Genomic DNA, 24,849 nt, shown 5'->3' on the forward strand with positions numbered 1-24,849 from the left:
TTTTAGCAGGTTCTGTCCAAAGCGGCTAAAATAAAACAAGTTAGTATTAGAGCTTTAGTGTTCCTTAAAACCTCAGTTAGCTAGAGCATTTCCTTCCTGAAGTATGTAGATGGCTAACGTGCCACTGTGTTCACTTGTGTGTCTCCTGTCTTCTTCAACTCTGAGAAGAAAACCCCAATTGTTTTCCCTAAAATCCTCTTCCCCCATCTAGTCCTCATATGCACATACATGACCACTGGCCAAGGTTCCCAAGTTTTCCAGGTAACTCTTCCATCAAGGAATACTTCATGTAAGGGTGAGAGAACTTAGAATCTTGGCACCACAGGGGCACATCATGTGGATGCTCGCTATGGTCCATGAAGAAGAAGGGAAGCACTAACAGTCCAGCCAGCACTTCCTCTGCTAAGCGCCCAAGGCCTCTCTCCTTAATCATTCTCTCTGCTTCTCTTCTTTCCACCTTCCCTGAGCTTTGGGTCAAAGGGTATACATCATTTTATATCTCTTTGGGCATAATTCCACATTGTTCTGTAGAATGGTTGGATCAGTGTACAGTTCCACCAACAGTTTATTCATGTCCCAATTTTTCCACATCCCCTCCAGCATTTGTCATTAACCCCTTCTATCATTTTAGCCAATCTAATAGGTGTGAGATGATATCTCAAAGTTGTTTTAACTTGCATTTCTCTAATCAATAATGATTAAGGGCATTTTTCCTTATGATTATATATAGCTTTGATTTGGTCATCCCAAAACTGTGTGTTCATATTCTTTGACCATTTATCAATTGGAGAATGATTCGTATTCTTGTTCATGTTGTTTGTTTCTTTTAAATAGATAGTAGGGAAATGTTTTATAATCTGTTCTCTGGGACCATGATTGGCCATGGCATTTAATGTGTCATCGAGTCTTTGAATACTGTTTTTATCAATATTATTATCATCATTGTGTATATTTTTCTTGTGGTCTGCTCTTTTTGCTCATGCAAGTGTTCCCAGGAATCCTAATTCCTCATGTTCATTGTTTCTTACAGTGTAATAACATTCCATTATATTCTTATGCCATAGTTTATCTAGGAAATTCCAATAGATAGGGACCTACTTCCCCTAAGATTTTTTTGCTAGTACAAAAAGTACCGTTGTGACCATTGTTACTCCTTGGAGTTGTATGCCCAGTTAGGTGGGATCCCATTTTAGTAACTTTTTCTCATAATTATATTATACAGTGGTTGGATACATTCACAGCATACCAAGAGTGTATTAGTGTGCCCAACTAGCCTTTGTCATCTTTGCAGTTTGTTGGGTTTCTATTGAAACTAGAATTTAGTGATTTGGAACATTTTTTCAAATGGTTTTTGATTATTTTTAAAAAAAAATTGTTCTTTTGTAACTTATCTATTGGGAAGCTGTTCTTAGTCTTATATATTTGTATTCCCTTTAAGTCTTTGATTTCAAAGGTTTATTAGAAGAGTTTGATGCAAACATTTTTCCCCTTTGGCAGCTTCTCTTCTTATTCTAGATGCATTGATTTTGTTCTTGCAACAAAAAAATTATATAATTAAAAATTGTCCTTTGCCATTATCCCATTTTTGTTTTTTGATTCTTATCAACAGTTGTGAAAGCCACTGCCTTCTTTTTTTCATTTTTAAAATGATGTGACTGTTTACATTTTGGGAAGCTAGGTGTCACAGTGGTTAGAGCACCGGACCTGGAGTCAGGAAGACCTGAATTCAAATGCAACCTCAGACACTTACTAGCTGTGTGACCCCGGGCAAGTCACTTTACCCTGTTTGCTTTGGTTTCCTCATCTGTAAAATGAGCAGGAGAAGGAAATGGCAAACCACTCCAGTATCTTTGCCAAGAAAATCCCAAATGGAGTCACAAAGAGTTGGACATGACTGAAATGATTGAATAACCACAAAATTTACACTTACGTTGCCGTAAGTATTTTAAATTCCCATTTTATAAATGAGCAGACAGATCCAGTGGCTCTTCCATGTTGACACATCTCATAAGTCAGTGAGAGGCAGTAGAAATTCCAGCCCTAGCTTCTCCTCATCCTTAAGTCCAGTTCTCTATTCACAATACCAGGCTCTTTAAAAAAAAAAAGAATACATTTGTTCTTTTAAAACTTCAATCAAGTGTAAGGTGGAGGCTTAATGGATTGTATTTCTTGAGAGAGGAAAGGCAATATTGGCAGTACTGCAGTCATAGCTTTACCTCTGGGCTCTTGACTTGTCTGTCATTCACTCCTGTGGCAGCTCCAGATGTTGAGACTATATAGGAGCCTAAGAGGACAACAAAAAGCTTTAGTTGTGACTTGGATGCTTAGAAAGCCATACCATCTGTCTCATTCAGCTGGAACTGGGGAGGAAATTGCATTGTAGCTTTCTTCTTTAATATTAACCTTCTTGTGCCAGCCATTTGCCTTAAGGAAACAAAAAATTGTATTTTAAACTTGTGTGCATTTCTCCTCTAGAATCCTATGCTGTGATAGGACAGGACAACTCCTTGCTACCCACCACCTTTTGTGTGCCTCAATCAGTTTTACAAAGGACTTTCTTCACATAACCCCTGAATAGGTAGTTGGGGACGAGTTGTATGCCCGCTCGCTCTCTCTCTCTTTCTCTCTCTCTTTCTCTTTCTCTCTTTCTCTCTCCCTTCCCTATCCCTCTCTCCCTTTTCCTCTCCCTGTCTCTTTTCTCTGTGCACAATAGTAGTATGTTACATTTATTCGGAAGCAATATTTTGTTCAGCCATTTCCCCCACTGATGGACATCCCCTTAATTTTTCAGTTTTTTGCTACCACAAAAAACTATTATGTAAATTCTTCTGTGTGTAAGAAGCCTGTTTCTTTTTCTTTGTAGGCCTAGTAGTGGTAGGCTGGGTCAAAGAGTATGCATTGTTTAATAACTTTGGGGGTATAGTTCAAAAACACTTTCCATTTTTGCTAACAATGCATTACTGTGTCTGTTTTCCCAACATTTATTGGTTTTTTTTTTTGTTTTTTTTTTTGTTAACTTTGCTAACCAACCTAATGGGTATGAGAAACTCAAGAGTTGCTTTAATTTACTTTTCTCCAATTATTAGTTATTTGAAGCATTTTATTACATGATTATTTTTAGCTTCTATTTCTTCCCTTTAAGAGGTAACTTGTTCATATTCTTTGGCCACTTGTCATTTGGGGAATGGCTCTTATTTTTGTAGATTTGAATTAGTTCTTTTTATAGCTTGGTAATGAGACCTTTATCAGTGAAGCTTGCTAAAAAGATTTTTTCCAGGGGCAGCTAGGTGGTGCAGTGAGTAGAACACTGGCCCTGGAGTCAGGAGGACCTGAGTTCAAATCTGGCCTCAGACACTTGACACATGTACTAACTGTGTGACCTTGGGCAAGTCACTTAACCCCAATTGCCCTGCCAAAAAAAAAAAAACCAAAAAAGATTTTTTCCCCAGTTAACTGTTTCCTTTCTAATTTTAACTGCATTGTTTTTTTTTTTTGGTGCAAAAAACTTTAATTTTACATAATTAGAATTAACCACAGTATATTGTCTATCCCTTGTTTGGTCATGAATGCATGCCCTATCCATAAATCTAAAAGATAATTTCTTCGTTGTATCTCTAATTTGTTTATGCTCTTTGTCATATCCATTTTGATTTTGTCTCAGTATGTATTGTGTGAGAGGTTGGCCTGAACCTAGTTTCTGCCAGACTGGCTACTTTATATTTTTTAAACTACTTTAAATTTTCCAGCAGTTTTTGTTCTTAATCTAGAAGTTGGGGTCTTGGGTTCCCCAAACACAAGGCTCCTAGGCTCTTTTGCTTCTATATATTGGGGCTCCCATCTGTTCTATTGATAGACCCCCTCTGTTTCTTAACTAGTACCAGGCCATTTTGGTGATACTGCTTTGTATTAAGAGTTTGGGATCTAATACTGCAAATTCAGTTTCAAGAAATCCTTAGAGATGCTTCTTAGAATTACATGTATTAGTGTGAAAGTATGTATCTTTAAATGTGATTAAATATGTTTGATAGAGGTTGATGTGATGTACCTCTTTGTGCTCAACAAATAGGAAGACCTAGATCTTTGTTTGTCTTTAGCACTGCAAATGACTGATGGCCCAGGAAAGTCTGAGTCTTTGTTTTATCCCAGGATGTAGGGTCTGTGTCTTCTATTAAGCACAGAACCAGAGGTGGAAAGGCGTTCATAGAATGATCCAGGTCTAGGCTAGTGTGGGTAGGGAGGGCTTCTAGGAGCGAGACATTCCCATATGGGAAAAGAGCTCTGGAGCTTGGGCCATAGTTTGAATTTCACCTCCGTTGTTACAACATGAGCCGCGATCATGGTCAACCTACTTCATCTGCTGGAGCCTGCTTCCTCATCTATGAAATGGGGCCAGTACTTGTAGTACCAACCTCATGAGGTGGTGGTCAGGAACTTGCTTTGTAGACTTTAAAGTTCTACATAAATGAATTACTCTTTTCTTGCCTCTGTTAAAGCAGTTTGACTCCAATAGATTTTATTGTCAAATTTGGTAGATGATTTTATATTTCTTCACTGTTGAGCACTAATGGCAACTCTGCTTTAGATTTTTCATAGACGTTATCTTTGTTTTTATGGAATGGAGAAGTAAAGGCCTTTAAAGGAAGTTTGGAAGCCTAATATTTTAGAATTAAATGTTATTTAAATAGCTAATGAGAAATCCTGAGACCAGAGGGAGATTGTCTTGGAAAGCCTAGATAGTAATTAATCTCTTCCTGTTTAAAAATTGCCTGGTTTGGTAGTTCACAAATCAAGAGGGTAAAAATAGTTAGGGCTTTGGTTATGGGGGGAGGCTGTGAGTTGGGAGATATAAAGTGTGGTCAAAGGGCTGACTTTGAATTTTTGGCTGGAGATATTTTTAAAAACTGGATTTATATAAAATGGCTTAGTTCAGACTTAAAAGCAAGCTGTGCATCGATTTTCCTTGCGTCATACAGGGAAGGTTTTTCATTTTCAGTTTTTAACACACCCTCTGTGTGGGGGCAGAATAACTACCCTTTTATGAAGTATTTTGTACTGGTGACTCACTAGGTCTCCGATTACCAATTCTCCCGTCTATTTTTATTGAAATAGACCCCATGACTCCTCTCTTCTACTCAGTACTCATTTTCACAATTAAAAGTCCTTTTGTAAATTATATTCACAGTTGGAGAATGCTGGAGGAGACCTCAATGATGGCGGACACCACTATGAAGGGGCTGTTGTCATTCTGGATGCTGGTGCTCAGTATGGGAAAGTCATCGACAGGAGAGTGAGGGAACTGTTTGTACAGTCAGAGATCTTCCCTCTGGAAACGCCAGCATTTGCCATCAAAGAGCAAGGATTTCGGTAGGCTTTGTTTAGGTATTGTGCAGGGGTGTTTCAAGAACTTAGGACTTGGACTGACTTGTTTGATCCCTGTAAATGTCTCCGTGCCAAGCTCTGGATGGTTTTGTCTGGGCACCAAAATCTTCTAAGAAAACAATACATTTACCAAAAATGTCCCAGAGGTTACTCTTTTTTTTAAAAGCAAAAATAATCTAGGCTTATTCATTCATTTAGTTTTTTTTTTCTTTTTGGCAGGGCAATTGGGGTTAAGTGACTTGCCCAAGGTCATACAGCTAGCACATGTGTCAAGTGTCTGAGGCTGAATTTGAACTCAGGTCCTCTTGACTCCAGGGCTGGTGCTCTACTCACTACGCCACCTAGCTGCCCCCATTCATTTAGTTTTTATATAATTTTTATAATTAGACCTCTTTTATGGGCAAGCTGAGGTGACCCAGTGGACAGAGCCCTGGGCCTGGAGTCAGGAAGACCTGAGTTCAGATGTGACCTCAGATTCAGCTGGGTGACCCTGGGCAAGTCACTTCACCTTCATTTGCCTCAGTTCCTCATCTTCAGCCTCTCCCTCCCAGGGATTTTGTGAGGATCAGATGAGATAATCATTGTGAAGTGCATAGCCCAGTGCTGGCGCTGTATGAATGCATGTTCCCTTCTCCTTCCCCTGTTCCCCTGTGATATGTTGCATTTCCTAGATTTTCTTATGTGTCAAATTTTACTGGTCAGTGTTTAAGTGTTAAGCAAAATGCCCATGACAGAAAGTGCCCAGGGGCTTTGCTAGAATACTTTTCCTTAAAGAGAAAACTTCTTTTAAAATGAGTCTATTCTGACCTCATATAGAGGAGATTTAGTTACAAAAATACCAAAAAGGTCTCTTAAGCCTGACTCACAGGATAGCTTGCACAGCCTGATGAGGCCTGAGCACATCGCATCTAGATTCTCTTGTATTCAGTTTTTGAGACTTATTTTTTTAATAAGTTTTTAGTGATACTTTACATCACCCTAGTATCTCCTATATCTCCATATGCCTTCAATCCCACCCCCCTGCCTCCACTGCTCATTCCCAGAGAACCATCCCATAGGACAAATGATAATTTTCAGAAAGGAAAAAGTCAGCATGTTTGATGGATACATTGAAAAAATCCCAAACTATGGGCAGTGTGACACCTGTGGTCTCCTGCCTCCACCAAAGGGCAGGTGAGGTGGGGTGGGGGGGAGGGTCTTCTCATCTCTCTTCTTTTGAGTTACTTCTTTTGATAATTTTGTCTCTGTTCTGTCAGACACTCCTAGTCTTAATTATAATAAGAAATGCACATAAAACAGGATTCTGTGAATGAGATGAGGCCAGAAGACTGGCTTAAACAAGGGGCCATAAGAAATCTTAACATGAGAAAGCTCACTTGGATCAGGGAGAGTTTTAGGCAAGATTGGTACAACTGGGCTGGATAGAGTTTAGAAAATGTAGCAGTTGGATGTTCAAGGCTAATGTTTGTTCTTTCATTCACAGCGCCATTATAATCTCTGGAGGACCAAATTCTGTGTATGCCGAAGATGCTCCATGGTTTGATCCGGCAATCTTCACTATTGGCAAGCCAGTCCTTGGAATTTGCTATGGCATGCAGGTATTCTTAGTAAACATGCTATCTTGCAGTTGGGGATTTGTTTTGAAGGTTGATTTATGTTTTAGTTTGTGGTTGCACTGTTCTAATATTTTTTTGTGCTTCGGATAAAATATAATTTGAGGTCATTAAAAATTATACTTCATTTAAGGAACTAACCGCAGATTATACAGTGCTGTAACTAAAATGTCTCTGCAACATTGGAAAACTTGTATAAACCAGAGCTCAAGTGGTCTGGTTGGCCAGATTGTTTTTTCCTCTTCTCCACTTTGGAAGAGTCAAATAACAAAGAAAACAAGCCCATGTGAGGAATTGGTTTCTAAAATACAGTCACCAAACTCCAGCTCCCAGGGTTCACTAGTACAGATGCAGTCCCATCTCTCTCACCTTCTACAGCTGTAGTCTAGGCGTGTTTCATTGTCCTGGCTTCTCTGGGGACTTCAGTATTTGGTGGAATCGAATTTTCCCCAGAACTGAAATTTTCACTTTTAATTCATTCGTATTTTAAGTTCTGATTACTAGGCTGGTTTTTTTCTTCCATTTCCAATTGCTTTCCTTTATCCACTTCCTCTTTAAAATTCACACTTTGTCCCTGGGATTATTCATTTAAAGTTTTTGCTGCAAGTTTTTTCCTGCAGGTACTTTCTTCCCCTTCCCTGCTGTCCTACCATTTCCCAAGTTCTTGGATTTTACATAAATTTTTCAACTATTTTTTTCTTTCTTTCTTTTTTTCCCCCTTGTTTGTCCCTCGTCTTTCCCCTCTTAATTGAGCTATTATTGCAAAATCTCTTCCTTCCTCCCTGCCAACATCTTTTAAACAATTTTCTTTTACTGCACCTTTTCTAAGGAGTTTCTTTGTTCTCTTCATTATTTATTTTCCCTTCCAATGTTCTGAATTTTATTTTCTGGTCTGTGGGTAATACACTTGTTTGTTCCTTCTTTATTCTCTGTGTCTCACATGGGGTTAAAGCTTTGGAGTGGTTGGTTGTGGTCTTTTGTGCTCAGGGAGGACCAAAATGACCTCATTCCATCAGGGTCACGGCACAGTGTGTCAGATTGTGGCTGATCAGACCCATACAAACTCTGAAGGCTCCACTGAAGGTCCAGCCCGGAGAGTCTGGATGAATTTTGGAGTGGAGAGGTCTCTGGATCTGTGCACCTCACATTTCTTTTGAGCTGCTATGATTTCTGCTTTGCTTATAGAGCACAGCGCCTTCTTTGATGTGGGCATGCCATCCTGGGCAGTCCTCTGCCAGTGTCTGCCATGACACATAGTCTGTTCCAAAGTTATTCAGAGACCTTGAGAATGTCCCGAAGCCCTTGCCTTATCTGAGTTCTCTGAGGCAGCTAGGTGGTGAAGTGGATAGAGCACTGGGCTTAGAATCAGGAAGACCTGAGTTCTAATCCAGTCTCAGACACATACTAGCTATATGTCCCCTGGACAAGTCATTTAACCCTATTTGCCTCAGTTTCCTTGTCTATAAAATGATCTAGAGAAGGAAATGGCAAACCACTCCAGTGTCTCTGCCAAAAAACCCCAGACGGGTTCATGAAGAGTTGGACATAACTGAACAACAACTATGAAAGCTTTGGAGTACACCAAGTTTGACCTCTTGTTTCTAATTAATTTCCATATTATTGCCTTTGTAGGTCCTGCTCTCTCCTCCTTTTTTCCTGCTGCACCTCACTTTAGAAATTTCAATTTGTGAGAGAAGCAATGTTGGCCAGAAGCCAGCCCTGAGTGGGAGCATTTACCCAGTGTCAGTTGGTCATTGGTCAGCAAGCACATATTAAGCACTTACTGTGTGCCAGGCACTGTGCTAGTTGCTGGGGATGCAGAAAGAGATAAGACATTCCCTGCCCTTAAGGAGCTCAAAACCTAAACAGCAAACATACAAACATACACAAAGAAAGTTCTATACAGGAGAAACAAGAGATAATGAACTGAATGAAGGTGCTAAAATTAAAGAGGAATTGAGGAAGGCTTCCTGTAGAAGGTGGGATTTTATTTGGGTCCTAAAGGAAGCCAGGGAGGTCAGTAGTGAGAGCAGAGGAGGGGAGAACTTTCCTGGCATGCTGTAATGGCTAACTTCTTTTAATTAGACCCCCTGAAATGAGATGAAGTAGTGTATCATTTTGTGGTAGACTCATTCCTGTTGTTATATAAGCCTTGAGCAGTGTGTTCTAGTGTTGTACCAGAAGCGAGTGAGATACGCCACAGAGTATAAGTTTTAAATGGAGAATTTATTAGCTGGCAGCCATCGGGGCACTGCAACCCAAATCAACGACCCCATGTTGGGGTGATGATGTGACTTCCATAGGACATGTGGGGGTACAGTGGTTAATTATCTCCTGGAACCTACAGGCCAGGTCACAGGGTGGGGGGAACAGGAACAAAGGTCCTGGCTGATAAAAGATTCAGTCAGGTTATCCTTAGGTGGGATAATCTCATTGACATTCCTTGGTGGAGTCACTGAGCCCCAGGGATATCTGCTGCACAGAAAGGGTCTGCCAGGTTATCCTTCAGTGGGATGGTCCTATCTATTGACATTCCTTGGAGGAGTCACAGAGCCCCAGGGATATCTGCTAAATGCCAAAGAGATCTGAGTCCATTCTTTCTGGGGGTGCTTGTCAGTAGCTGGGGGTTTCTCAGGGGTTCCTAATTTTTCCAGTATTACAATCCCCACTTTTCTTTTATGGAGGTGTTCAAATCCTTGAAAAAGGAATGACCTGATGGGGCATAGCAATAAAATTAGGGGGCCAACCAAAACCACTAAGCAGGGGTGAGCCTGGGGAAGGCATGCATTTTGATAGTAACAATAAAGGGCAAGTCTCAGGCGGAGATTCTGGCCCAATGATAACGCTAGGCCGATGGCCCCAAGGGAAGGCCAGACCTAGTTGGAAGACTCAAGGAGAGCCCAAGGAGCCTCCCAGTTACTGCACTCCAGAAATTTAAAAAATGGTATAAAACACATTCCCCCTTCTGGTCAAAGGCAAACTGAAAGTTTCACCTAAAGACCAATTAAAGGTATGGGAAAAAAAAAAAGTATCTTCCGCAGGGGTGAAGTTCTAAAATCCCTATCTAGGTGGAATCAGGTTTTTTCCTTTTCTGTATTTGGACATCCCCAGGGATGGGCAGAAATTGTAAACTAATTGTAAGCAAGCAGAGGGAACATAATATTAAAATTCAGGAAAACAGTCTTGGGAACACAAGGACTCAGAAGGGAAAAAAAAGCAGGTCTTTGCTCAGGTTCTGGTTCCGGATCCCGTGAGAAAGCCATCCGTGTCTGACGCTGTCCCTCTCAGGCTCTTGGAACCGCAGGGCAAGGTCTCCTATAGGCCCAGATGTCCACTCCTCACACGGGGCTCCGAGAATGCATGTAATTTGATGATTAAGAGAAAAAAAGCACAACATAGGTCCCAGCCACGCAGGGCCAAGTTCAAACAAATACAATAAGTAGTTCAGTATCCCAGCCTCACAGGGCTGAATCCAAACAATTACAATAAAGTTTTTTCCCATAATTCACAAACTGCACAATTACATTGAGTCAGGTACAGACAAATTACTTAGAAGATTCACAATAGAGGGGGAGATTTGCATGTCACATGTTTTACATTTTATAAATTGGATAACAAGAAAACTTAGACATGAACCATACAAAAAGTAATGCAATCATTATTAACAATCATATATAACATCATAAACTTTTAGCCATGCCATGTCTGTTTGATGGCATTTACAAATAGTCACAAACCATGCTTAACAAAGCTAAAGATGTTTCTGATTCAATTCCAGCAATTAATTGCACATTTTGTGTACAAAGTAATTTAGTAATTTAGTCTCAATGTCCATTCAAAGCAGTATTTTCAAAATCCCAGATGCCTGATTGCAGTTATCTGGTCCCTTGACAGTAAAAGAGAATTCTGCTTCTCTAGTTCAGATCTAGAAATTCTCAGACAATTTTAACTTAATATAACTTACAGATACTTTACAAAGGAGATATATTTTCACTTGTACCACTATCCTATACAATTTTCTTATGCTAGTATCCAAATTTAAGATCTTATTACCAAAACACACTTATCAGCTCGAATTTCCAGAATTGATAAATTTTGGAGCCAATCATACACATCTGGACATAATTCTTAGGGGAATCAATCTGATCCTTTTGCCTTTTTCAAAATTTGCTATCCATTCCTTTTATTAGACATTGATTACATCTTTGCCTTATTTGCTTTGCCTAATCATTTCCCCCTTTTGGATGATGTTATCCCTATATTATTTCAATGTTTTATTTGGCCATGAACATAGGTTAAAATTGTAAGCATTCATACCTGTATCCTATTATAATAACTCAGAGATATTTCAATATTCATCTATTACCTAACAGATTTAGCATAGTGCTTACAAAACTTCTTGATAATATAAATTTGCTATGAAAGAAATGAGGGACTATGTCATGTATCTTAACAGAAGGAAAGAACTTCTTAGCTCTGTTTGATTCCAGGCATGAGTCATATCTGATAGGCAATCTTATAGTCACCAGGTGCTGAAAGTAGGGCTTAGGAGTAACCAGGTGGGGACTTTCCTTTTCAGAAAGGAAATAGCAGAATTGGGAAATAGAGTCAGGAAGATCCTACCTAGGCCATGTCCAAGGTTGTCTTCACAACTGTTTCCCAGGCATGGACATCCATCTTAAAAGTTCTCAGCTTGTAATGCCTGCCATGCCATTACTGGCTTCACGTGACCCATCCCTGTAATCAGACCTTAAGACAATATTAAATTGTAGTCCCACAAAATCTTAAATAGCAAATAAATATCCTTCAGATGAGACTGCCCAAATTTCATTGAGCTAATAATTATCAAATCAAGCTACATAACTTTTCCATCTTCTCTGTTACTTCCTCACACTCATCTCCAACTTACTTTGACCATCTAAAACTATCATTCTCAAGACAGGGGAGGCTTAGCTAACTCCCATTGTCCCCAAACCTGTTATCTGCCTTTTCTATTTTCCTCAACCTTAATTTACCTTTCCAAATCTTTCAAACCCATTACTCAGTCTTCCTTTACATTTCAACCATAAGACATAACAACTCATAAGTTAGTACTTTTTACTGTCGTAACTGTGTATACTGGAATCCCATTCCAGCTTCTTAAACACACAAAAAGGGGATTTGTTTTTCATGTTAACTCATTCTAAAGGAAAGGAACACTTATTAAAGAGATCTGCCATCTCATCTCCCCCTGAGGGTGGGTTCTTCTCCATCAGATGGCAGACTTCACTAATTAAACTACCAGACCAAACCCATCTCAAGTCTTAGTCTAATCTTATCAGTTTTTTTTTTAAGAAGCCAGGTTGGAGGCTTTTTGACCCCTACCTTCTTCTTATTGCTGCCCCTCCCCTTTCCTTCCCTTCTGACAGGTGGGCTAAGGTGAAATTCTTTTCTTCTTAACTAAACTAAGGGCAGGGAGGAGTAAAGAATGTAGACCGCCTTACAGATCATTTTTCAAAAGTATTTTCCCTTCTTTAAAACAGTTTAAAATTTTATCCTGCTGTTAAAAAGGAATATTCACTAAACCTTTCTGAAGAGAATTATTTAGAAGGTTTTAGAATGATAAACATCTATCTCCTTCTCTTTCCTTAAAGCAAATTAACTCTTAAAAAACTAGAATTCATTAACTAAGTTGGTGCCAAATGTCCTCATTCTTAAATATTGCACAGATTTCCTAGATATTACAAAGGTCCTTAGTCAAAAAGTGTGGTAATGTGGAGGACACTTGGTTTTATAATTACATACCCAATTAAATTAGCTTCATTACAATAACAAAGTCTACCAGGACTTTAAAAGCTTTGTCCATAGGAATCCCTCTACCCTGAAAACTTTTACACAAGATTGAATATCAAATGTCCTTGGTTCAGTTAACAACCTGAGTTTCTTAATTAAGTACAATTTTTAATCTAACAACATCCAGATTATAAAAGAAATTATTTTCTAACAGCATAGGTAATGCAATGTTAACCAATTTGCATAATATAACAAATTCAGAAATAAGTACACCACAAGCAATTATCATGTATTTAAAACTTGAAACAGATTCTAATTAATTACCAATCTAGTGATCATAACTGAGTTGGATAAGCAAATCAAATCTGGTTCATAACCACTAGTGGTAACATTTAATTTCTAAGGCCCAATACTCTCAGCATTGAAAAAGAAAAGATTACTGTTTATAAAACCACATTTTAACAAAGTAGTTGATTTATAACAAGAACAATTTCAACTGAACTTCCAGACAAAACTTGGAGGTAATAATTTCTTAGGGTGCAGCAATTGTCCAACTTCTTAACCTAATGCAACTCTAACAAAATATTTTTATATTATAGAAATGTAACAATGCCCTAAACCTTATCATGTATGTAAAATTTGAACTACTCATTTCAGTCTAGGTAGATACATTTCTAAACCAAATATGATAGTTTAAAATTACCAACTTTTGGAATTGTTGATCCTATTCTGGTATTTCTATATTAATACATTAATATATAAATACATGTATCACATATTAATACATTAACATCTTAAATACACTTTATTTAGCTGTATATTCTTCAGCACCACTACCTGTGGCCCAGGTATTAGGAACTTTTGCCTGGCCATGAATGAACTTATGAAAGAAAAGAGAAACTTAATTTGCACCCATTTTTCCCAAGCTTCATCTTATACAAAAATGCCTAAAAGGATTTTTTTTGACTCTCTAAGGAAGATAAGAGGGAGTGGTCCTTAAGAGCACATGGCTTGCAACTCCCCTGCTCATTCTTTCTACCAAGTTAAAATATTTCTCAGTTTCCCCTTCAACCTGCTGTCTCAGATAAAGGAAGAAATCCCTTTTAGTTTTCTAAGGGCTCCTCCCTAGGTGGGGCCTGGCAGCCCCTTGAGGGCAAAGGAGGCTACCCTTCCAAGCACTAACTAACCAGCCCAATTTCTTTACAAGCTTCCTTTTAGCTTCAGCTCCCATAACCTTTCAATGTGGAGGGTGGGGGAAGGGTGAGGCCAGGAGCACATGGCAGCTAAGAGCAGCACATGGGCCCCTGGCTAGCCAGGTGATCTCAAGCTGCTATTCTACAACCCTGCCCCCCCCCCCAAATTCCTTTATACAAGTTTCTATCTCTCTCTTTCACAAATTTACTTTTAAAAACTTTGCCACAAGATTTGGCCACAAAGGTACCCAGGGGCACAGGACTGACTGTCAGTCTGTGAATTTCTGTCCCTTTCCTCCTTTTGCCTGGTGGGGAGGGCGATTTAAGTTTTCCCTACAGTTCTTCTGCATTCTCTTCTAATCTGATGTGGGAGGAGAGGAGTTTGGTTTAACTGCTCTAACCTTTACTGCAGCCCTAGCTGGGTCAACAGGACAACAATAGTGTAAAGATCTCAATGATTGTAATTCAAGCAAACTTCACTTTTCGCTTAATCCCAAAGAACCTTTTTGTACTTGAATCTAAGGGAAAAGATTCCCTCCTAACTGTGATCAGGGACTAAGACAAATGGGAGAATCCCACTGAAGACTTTAACTGAGGCTTTTTTTTTAAGCCAGAAGGCATTCATTGGGAGGAGGCGTTTCAGGAAGAGTGAGGTCCTGGAATGACTTTACAATTTCAGGAGTCTTTTCTCCCAAAATTCAACTAACCAATTTCCAAACTTTTTAACAATTTAAAAACCAGAATCTGCCAAAATTTTAACCCATTCCCGCCGTAGTTCCACGTTGCGTTGGCCAAACAGGAGCCACAAGGAAAGGAGTCTATTTCCCTAGTTGCAGCCTGATATCTCTGGCTGCCTATGTTTCAGATTTTTTTAATAAAATGTAGACATTTCCCAATTTTGACATAGACACACGAACAGAGACGAACTCAAAACGTAACAGAAAAACACAGTGTGGATCTAATTGAAGGCTAAACAGGTCCCCTCAGAGGAAAGAAAAGTAAACCAGGTTTCCTCCTTAAGGATACGACCCTCAATCTCCCCACACCCCAACACAAAACAGAAAACCAAATGGCATGGGTTAATTGAAGGCTAAACAGGTCCCCTCAGAGGAAAGAAAAGTGAACCGGGTTTCCTCCTTAGGGATACGACCCCCAATTTCCCCACACCCCAGCAGGAAGAGGCTGGTGTCCCAACTCTGCCCACCTTCCCCTCATTAGGGGTGTGGTGGTAACACAGACCAGAGTGGCTAGCCCCAAATCAGAAAAACTTACCTCTAGAGGTCTGAAAACCAGAATTCTCCGTAGGCCGAAAAGGGACAGGTCAGCAAAGAGCCCATTCTCCGAGACTGTCACCCCACATGAGAGTCCTAGGAAAAGAAATCCGCAGGAGCCGGCCCTCTGAAGTGAGAGAAGGTGGATCAGGGGCAGAGACTCCCCGCTGAGGTCCGAAATTCTGTGTGTGTCTCCAGGGCGGTAACACATAATACCACCTCATCTCGCTGGGGCCTCCAAAATGTTGTACCAGAAGCAAGTGAGACACGCCACAGAGTATAAGTTTTAAATGGAGAAATTAGCTGGCAGCCATCGGGGCACTGCAACCCAAATCAACGACCCCATGTTGGGGTGATGGTGTGACTTCCATAGGACATGTGGGGGTACAGTGGTTAATTATCTCCTGGAACCTACAGGCCAGGTCACAGGGTGGGGGGAACAGGAACAAAGGTCCTGGCTGATCAAAAGATTCAGTCAGTTTATCCTTAGGTGGGATAATCTCATTGACATTCCTTGGTGGAGTCATGGAGCCCCAGGGATATCTGCTGCACAGAAAGGGTCTGCCAGGTTAACCTTCAGTGGGATGGTCCTATCTATTGACATTCCTTGGAGGAGTCACAGAGCCCCAGGGATATCTGCTAAATGCCAAAGAGATCTGAGTCCATTCTTTCTGGGGGTGCTTGTCAGTAGCTGGGGGTTTCTCAGGGGTTCCTAATTTTTCCAGTATTATACTAGGTTACTGAGACTTTAGTGGGAACACTCTGCTATAAGGAGAAACAACGTTTTTGCTGTTAGGTTTTATAAATGTTAAGGAACAATCAATCAGCTTTTGGCTAACCAGGATTTAATTCCATCCTTTGTGGATTATTTTGACCCTAGTTCTCTTCTTCCTGCTCCTGACCTTTGATCATTCTCCTGGTTGCTAGCATCTATGAGAGATGATGATGAAGTAGATATCTGTTGGAATGGGGAAGGAAGGGACAACCCCAATTAATGGGGTGGAAACTAATCAGCCAAATGAGTAATGTAAAGTTTGTCATTTTATATCTGACTCAATCGTTTAGTAGTTGTGTTCGTTGATTTTTGTTTCTCCTCCCAATTGAGCTGTTTTAAATTCTTCTGAGGAAAGTGGTAAATTTACAATTTCTGCAAATGGCCAAAGTAGGTTTGTTTGATCAAAATATGACCTATGTGTCTTGATACTGAACATCTCAGGAAGGAAAGCTGTTAGAAATGAGGACGTGTGTGGAACTATCTCTTTCCCCCTTTTAGCTGGCTCACAAGCTGTGAAAATGAAGGGAGGAAATAGAAATCAATGCTTCACACATATGCAAGGAAAACAAATGTAGTTGTTCCTCTTGTTGACACAAGTTCATGATAGTAGAGAGCGCTGGCCCATGAAACGCCGAAATCCAATTTTGCTAGGTTGGTTGCAGATTTTACTTAGATTAATTATTGGGAAAAGAAATACAAATAGAAATAAGCAGTGATAGACAGTCTTAATGATCCATATGCTTCCCTTAAGATAGCACCTCCATTAAAAAGGTTTTCATATGCTAGTCATTTTTCTTTGGCATACCATAAAAATGAATCTTGATTTAATTCAACATTGGAAAGATACAGCAAGAATTTAATAAATACACTTGTCATTACATTTATTTCCTTCCTGGAATGCTGGGGGTTTTAGCCAACTGTATTCCAAATTGCGTCAATTGATGGAAAATTTGTTTGGGGTTTTTTTCCCCTTGGCTCTTGCAGGGAGGTAAAAATATCTCCTCTTATTGGGCATTTACGAAATTCACTGATAGTCCCTTGCCCAAAAAAGGAGTGTTGTTCCTTTAATAAATTTTTGAACAAGTTAAAGATACTTACAGTAGAAGGGAATGGCTTGAGCCTGTTTCATGGATAGGATCTTAATTCAGGATTTTTTATAGAAAAAAAATAGGAGAGGAAATTGTACCCATTTCTGGCACAGTATAGGCATCTGGAAAGATCTTTGTGATTTCAGCCTTCTATATATAATCATTTAAACGTCAAAGGACTAATTTTTAAAAATTAATTTTATTTATTTTTAATTTTCAACTTTCACTTTTATAAGTTTTAAATTTTCTCTGCCTCCTCCACAAGACAGCATGCAATCTGATATTGGCCCTACATATACATTCCTGTTAAACATATTTTCACATTAGTTATGTTGTAAAGAAGAAATAGAACAAGTGGGAGAAACCATGAGAAAGAAAAACAAAACAAAGCAAAAAAAGAAAGTAGTTTGCTTCGATCATATTTCTTTGTTTGGATATGGATGGCATTTTCCATCATTGGTCTTTTGGAATTGTTTTAGGTCTGAAGAACCAATTTTTGTCTCAAGATACCTTCCAGGGTGCTTCAAGGATAGCCAAAGCATGGGCAGTTTTATCTTTATTGCTTATTACTTGAAATTTCATGACTAGGATGGGCCTAGTCTTATTGCCCTGCCCAGATGTTTCTAAGATGCCTTCATGTATAAAGACTTGCACATTAATCTTTTATGGAAGCAGATCATTAATGTGACTCTTGTTCCCATATTCAGTCCAGAGTACAAGTGAAACTCATCTTTCCAGGGAATCCACCTGGGAGCTTGATTGAGCCCCTTCCAGGGTTACTGAGAGAGAGCAAGCTCACACATCTAGCCTGTAGTTCAGTAGCCATGATCATCCTAAACAGATACTTTTTAAACACCTGCATAGTAGATTAACAACCAGACTTTCATGTTGGCCTCAAAAGGCACCAGCGGGTCACAGTCAAAACTGAAATCTGATGGTAGGATTGATGTATTTATGCTCATTTTTGGTAAGGAGAGTTCAGTAGAGTGTGAAGGGCAGAGTAGGGAGACCAAATGAGATGAGGGCATGTCATGATGATTATCATAGCCACAACTTTGTGATTCTTTGCAAATATTACCTTATTTGGTCCTCACACAATTCTGGGAGGGGGAAGTGCTATTTTTAGTTCCATTTTACAGATGAGGGGGCCGCAACTGGGTGGCTCAGTGGATATAGCACTGGGGCCTGGAGTCAGGAAGTTCAAATCCGGCCTCAGACACTTACTATAGCTGTGTGACCCTGGGCAAGTCACTTAAACTTCTCCACTGGAGAAGTGTAACAATGTTGCTTTCAGCTACTGTGGCTGTGTAAGACCAATAACACCCAGCACACAGAAGGGCTGATAGAACAAGTTGTTTGATCTCCTTTTCTGAGGAAAGCAACTTTAAGGTGTTAACAATCTCAATTTAACTAAATATACATATATCATTCACTTGGTTCAGGGGGAAAAGATCAGCCCCCTGAACTTCAGAGCAAATACCAACAGAAATTACAAGCATACATTATATAAACAGAACAAATAACACAAACCAGTCTATTCATAGCAATCCATAGTTACCAGAGAAGCACCAACATCTGAGTTATCAAAGGCGCCCTCCCCCCCACCACCTTTCCACGGCTTGCCCAGAGTCTTGTCACCAACACTCTTTCAATGAGTGTTACCCCCCCCCCCCCCAAGGCAAACCGCCAACCTCAGAGCTCTTATTCCCTGCTCAGGACCCTGAAGGCTGGGGCCAACTTAGCATTTAGGGTTGTAGTATGAGGGCAGAGTTTATAATTTCAAAGAGGATCATATGTATGTCTGAAAGGTTCGCAACCGCCGGATATAAGTAATTCTCAAAGTAGGAGGCAGAAGAATCAAAGCATATATTTAGGCTCCACAGTAACCAACCCACAAACCAGCATCCCCATTTTGATATTTTGGTCAAAAGCTTCCAGGCCCAATAAGTCCTCCTCACAAGAGAAACTAGGAGGCCACAGAGAAGCATGATAGTATAAAGCAAAATCATATACATACTTCCCCTCTATGGTAAAAAGATTACCCACTAGCCTCAAGTCCTTGTTCAGCACTCCTCAATCCTCTCATAGGTCAGCTCTGCTACTGGCGGCTGTGGCTGTGGCAGCCTCTGGCTCCAACGGAAGCTGTTTTTAACCATCCAGCTTCTGCGGGGGTGTAATGCACAGGTTCTTTCGATCTGCTTAAGCAAGGTTGACCAGGAAAGCACAGGTTCTTTCAATCTGCTTAAGCAAGGGAAGCAAGGTGAAGGGGCTGACAAGCTTACTCCATTCCAACATACAAACAGCATTCAGTTAGTTCAGGGGAAAAAGCCAAACTATTCAAGGGCACTTGTTGACTAAGTGCTAAGGAGCCCATTTTTGGTTACCAACACAAGGGTGTGGGAAAGTTCTTCAGTCACTAGCACCACACACCCTGTATACATATATACATATACATATTAGTGACTTTCAGTGCCTTAGTGCTGAGAAGCACTCCAAAACAAAAAGATCCCACTTTACCTGCCCCATTCAAACAAAGGTGAGACTCATTAAAGCACTTGATAGCCTTAGCATCCCAAAAGAGAAGAACAGCAAAAAGTCCTGCCCTGATTACCATTAAAGAAGGGAAAGGAGAATCATTCCAGTATCTTCTATAGGGACCATATGGTCAGTGAAGTCACAAAACATTGGATACAACTGAAGGACCGAACAACAATTACAGATGAGGAAACTAAGGCAGGCTGAGGTTAAGAGATTTGCCTAGAGTCACACAACTAAAGAGTCTGAGGGAGGATTGGAACTCCGGTCTTCCTGACCCCAGGTGTAGTGCCCTCTCTCCTGTGCTAGCTAGTCCATAGAGTACTGGAAGAGCAAGACATGTTTAAGAATCAGCCCAAGAGGGCCCTGTTTTTGCTCCCCTTTTTCCAGCTCTCTGTTTGGGGCCTGTCCTGGCCCTGAGCCTTGGGGGCAGCCTGCATTTGGAAGAGATCAGAAGTGTTCAGCCGGGATCCTGGGCAGAGCTCACAGAGCTTGGTCTCCTCTAGGAATTGCAGAAAAAAGTCTTTCCTTTGAATCTTTCTTGGTGACCCAACTCTGGAGCAGATAAAGTCCCCTGCTATTGATAATGACACTGAAGGAGCTCTTGGGGGAGGGCTATCTTAGGCCATGTTCCCAGTCCAGTAATTTGTATTCATGTCTCCTGAGTGTACGTACGTTAGCCTATGACCACAGTGTCTAGAACCTACCTGTGGGTGGGGTAGATGTCTCAGAGCTTCTTAGTTTGAAATCCTCTAGGAGTGCTTATTTGTATTTCACTTTAATATAATGAACAGACAACATCTGAGAAAATGAGAGGAGCCCCTACACATGGGCCTGAGCCCAGACTCTGCCACCAGCTGTGTGACATGGGGTCCAGAGCTCCCAGCCTTGTGTCTGACGATGCGAGGAGATGCCCAGGAAGCCACAGCACGAATGGGCGTGGTGGTCACCATTTCTACTGCGGTCAGCTAAGGCAGCACGCTTGTGTTACTTTGGCACATTTGGGAACTTCTGCTTTGCCTGGTGTAATTGTAATTCTTTTTTGTTTTAACAGATGATGAATAAAGTATTTGGAGGTACTGTGCACAAAAAAAATGTCAGAGAAGATGGAGTCTTCAACATTAACGTAGACAACACCTGCTCATTATTCAGGTATTATAGATGTTTTCGAAGAGATGGACATGGAAGACCATCAGGGGTGTAGTGCTAAGGTTTCTTCCTTGTGACTTCTGAGAGTAGTTTTCCCAAGTTTAGGAGTATTAGGCCAGAATCGATATCTAGAAGGATTTCAGGGCATGACGTCCCTATCCAGACAAGGGGGTGCGTGTGTGTGTGTGTGTGTGTGTGTGTGTGTGTGTGTGTGTGTGTGTGCGTGTGTGTGTGTGTGTCCCCGTCCGTGTCCAGCTTCTCTTTGTTGTATTACCTGCTGTATTGGTCAATAGGTGCCAGCCTCTGAAGCTGTGCTCCTTTTTCAGACTGATGGACGGGCTGTTTAGTAACTTCTGCTGCAGAGCGCAGGAAAACATGAACTTCTCTTTTTGTTCCTTTTTTTCCTGAAGCTTGGGAGTCTTGTTTTCATTCCTACCTTTGCTTTGTTTGTATTTTTCTGGCTCCATTTTGGTGGACTCTTTAGGAGAGCTGCTTTTTACTCTGGGCTGCCTTATATTCCTAGAGCTTAACATCATCTTTTATTTTATTTTATTATTTTTTGCCATTCATTTAGTGTTTTATTTTCCCCCTGTTTACATGTAAAAAGTTTTTAACATTAGTTTTTAAAAGTCATCTTTTATTTTAAAAACATCCTTTTTTTCTCCACCAGCATAAAGCCAGCATGATGCCTGTCAAAGCAAATCACTTAATGCATGGAGGGCAGCATTTCTTAACATCACTTTGTTGTATCTTTGTTTTTGTTTCATTTATGAAGATCTACCCATGCCCCAAAGTGTCCAGTGCTTTGTGACTATACACTTGCCTTCATAGTACATGGGTCTGAGTTCCTGAAATCATTGGCTTATAGCTTGCCCTGACTTCAAACTAAAGTATAAATCCATTTTCAGTATTGAGTAAAGGGGAATGAAAAATTTTTCTTTAAAAACATTCATTTTGAAAAAAACAAAACAAAACTACTTTTCCAGGCTGAGTCTGGAAAGGCTGCATGTTTGTAATGTGTAGAGTCACCCCAGGGGACCATACTGCAAGAGAGTTTTGAGCTCTGAGCCTCAGTTTCTTCATTTGTGAAATCAGGCTAACACTGATACTCAACCCTATAAGGTCATTGTCAGGAAAGTGCTTTGTAAAATTTAAAGTTCTATTGTAAGTAGGTGACGTTACTCTGAGGGGACTTTTTTGCAGCCATCAGTTACTTTATTGACTTTGATTCGAAGGCCAAAGAATGCTCCCTCCTTCACTCAGAGTGGTTAGCTCGCCCATTCTTCTAGCTCAGTCATAAGACAGTCTTTGGGGCTGTCTCCTAAAGGCTGGAAAGCTCCGCTGCCCAAGATGGAGAGAGGGAAACCTTGGCCACTGGGCCTGGTTCTGCCACCAAGAGCGTTTAGGGCCATCAAACTGTTTGTTTTGCTTCTCTGGCCTCAGTTATCTCTGAAATTAGTGGGGCTAAGTTAGATTGTCCATTCTGGTCTGAATATTCTCTGATTCTGTCACAGGCACTTTTTATTTTAGGCAAAATGCCAAATTATGGCTTTAGAAGATTTTGAAAGAGTTCTAACTCGCCTGAGTTAGCTCACTTGATTCTCTTTTGAGCTTGAAGGCACTTTTATTATCTGGCTGCTTGGTTTTGATTTGGATAATGCCAACAATTAACAGCCGTGTTGTGGGGGGGTGTTGTTTTATTGCGTTGTTCTCCACCATAAACTCAGCCCCAAGCTGCTGTTCAGGGGCTCCCCTGTTTTACAGTTACTATTTCAAGACAAGTTTTAAAGCTTATATTTGTTTCCATGCATTATTTGTATTTGACTCTAATTGAAATTGTCTTTTCAGGGGTCTTCAGAAGGAAGAGATTGTGTTGCTCACGCATGGAGACAGTGTAGACAAAGTAGCTGATGGATTCAAGGTTGTGGCACAGTCTGGGAACATTGTAGCAGGTGTGGCTTTTTTAAACACGTGTGGGTTCCATGTACTTTTTATGTGTAGAGTATAAACGTATCTGATGTTTTAGAAGACTGGATTCTGTTGCTCATTTTCAGTGTTACAGCAGTTAAACAACTACTTTAAAAGGGAGACCTCTCATGCTTTCAGTTACATGACTCTGGGGCCTCTTCACCTTGGTAGGTGCCCTCCCTCACTCCCTCCTTCTTTCCTCCCTCTTTCCCTACTTCCCTTCCTCTCTCCCTTCCTTCCTTCCTGAAAGAAAAGGAGGTTGGGGATTAGAGGGTTCAAGTTCAGACCCTGTCCTTGACAGTTAGTATTCGTGTAACCATGGACAAGTTACTGAACCTCTCTGTGCCTCAGTTTCCTCACCTATAAACTAAAGGGGGTGGGCTGGGCCTCTCATTCTTCTTGTACCTCCAAATGTGAAATCCCCTGACTTCTACTTTCATGCTGTAACGTGAGATTCAAAGAGAGGCGGCGTGTCATTGAGTTGCCTTCTGTGACACCCAGCTGGCCTCTGCACACCTGAGGCCTCGGTCCTTGACAGTGTGAGCAGCCTGGGCAGATGGGCCTTTGTCCTTGTGGAGGACCATGCAGCGCAGCCTTCTCCATCTACAGAACAATGGGAAGGAACCACTGTAGCCATGCTTATGATGGGAAGAGCGCCAGTGTTGGGGGTGGTCAATGTGCCATCTTTCAGACCCTTTCCAGGCTTCTCTGCACACTTAGACTTCCAGACAAACTGGCCTAATCATTGCTCTGTCTCCCACCTCCCTGTCTTTTCATCTCTGCTTCCTTCAGAACTCATCTCATGGGCCGTCTCTTACTGGAAGCCTTCCCTCCAGTGATGTCTCTGATGAACCTGTCACTGCCCTCTCCTGGCTCTCCTCCTGGCTCATCCAGGTCATGCCCACATACTGCAGGTGTCCCCCAGGCTCTGTCCTAGGCCTCTCCTTTTCTCTTCTCCCTCTGTCCTATTGTTTCAATGATATTCTCTGAAGATTCTTCTTGTCCAGCCTTTCCCTCTCTACTAACCCCTGGTCCTACATCTCTTAAGTCTGCACTTTTACATCTTACAGTTGCCTTTCAGACATCTCTAACTGGATGTCATGTCCAAAACCCTGATAATCCTCTCCTCTCTGTTGAGGGTCCCCTGTCCTCCCAGTCACCCAGGCTCACCAGGTGTCATCATTGACTCATCCCCCGTAGCTTATCAGTGATGGAGTCTTGTTTTCACCTCTTAGATGCCCCTTTCTCTCCTCTGACAGCCCCCTTAACCCGGTGCAGGCCTTCATTGGCCCTCATCTCCTCTCACCTGGACTGTTTCAGTAGCTTGGAGGTGGGGGTAAGGTCCTGCCTGCTTTGAGACTCTCCCACCTCTGTCCTCCACTGAGTGGCCATATTCTTCTTCCTAAAGTGCTAGTCTGATGGCATCACTCTCTTATTTAGTAAACTCCAGAGGTTCCCTGTTACCTCCAGGGTCAGACAAAAGTCCTTTGGTGGTCTGAAGCCCTTCCTATCTTCACAGTTTTCTGTATGAAGCCCTGATCCGCTCCAGGTACTCTTCCACCCAATGACTGTTCTCCTTGCTGTTTCTTGCATAAGACCTTCCCCTTTCCCAACTCAGAGCATTTTCTCTGACTGTCTCTAATGCCTGGAGCTCTCTCCCTCCTCATCTCTGCCTCCCTGCTTCCATGGCTTCCTCAAAGCCTCAGCTGAAGACTCACCTTATGCTGGAATCCTTTCTTATCCTCTGTAATCTTCATGCTTTCTCTCTGAAATGATGCTATCTTGTTAGTACATAAAGGTTTGCAGGTTGTCTCCCCCATTAGATCGTGACTGAGCAGGGCCTGTTTGGACCTTTCTTGGTGTCCCTAGCACTGGACACAATGCTGATTGACCGACGACTTATGACTTGGCTTTTTATGTGTTGTCTCTTCTCAATAAACCCTGTGTCCCCAGGGCCCAGCACCTCGATTGTAGAAGGCCTTGATTGGTAGTTGGACCGGATTGAGTTGCTCTAAAGAGGTGACAGGAATTTTATTACTGTGACATTTTAATTTGTATATTTTCCATGCCATCCACTGTGCTCTACTTGTCCTCAAACTTAGAAAG

The 24,849-nt window shown here is 41.1% G+C and overlaps 1 protein-coding gene across 1 annotated transcript in view; it reads left to right on the forward strand.

Annotated features, from left to right (window-relative positions):
• The window catches only part of GMPS (guanine monophosphate synthase), an 82,258-nt gene that overhangs the window by 24,454 nt on the left and 32,955 nt on the right, over window positions 1–24,849 (forward strand). Inside the window, exons 2-5 of the mRNA XM_036753560.1 lie at window positions 5,183–5,364; window positions 6,863–6,977; window positions 20,681–20,778; window positions 22,624–22,727. Coding sequence (XP_036609455.1) covers window positions 5,183–5,364; window positions 6,863–6,977; window positions 20,681–20,778; window positions 22,624–22,727 — 499 coding nt within the window. The remainder of the gene's footprint in view (window positions 1–5,182; window positions 5,365–6,862; window positions 6,978–20,680; window positions 20,779–22,623; window positions 22,728–24,849) is intronic.

This window comes from Trichosurus vulpecula, chromosome 4 (assembly GCF_011100635.1).
Source record: "Trichosurus vulpecula isolate mTriVul1 chromosome 4, mTriVul1.pri, whole genome shotgun sequence".
Lineage (NCBI taxonomy): Eukaryota > Metazoa > Chordata > Mammalia > Diprotodontia > Phalangeridae > Trichosurus > Trichosurus vulpecula.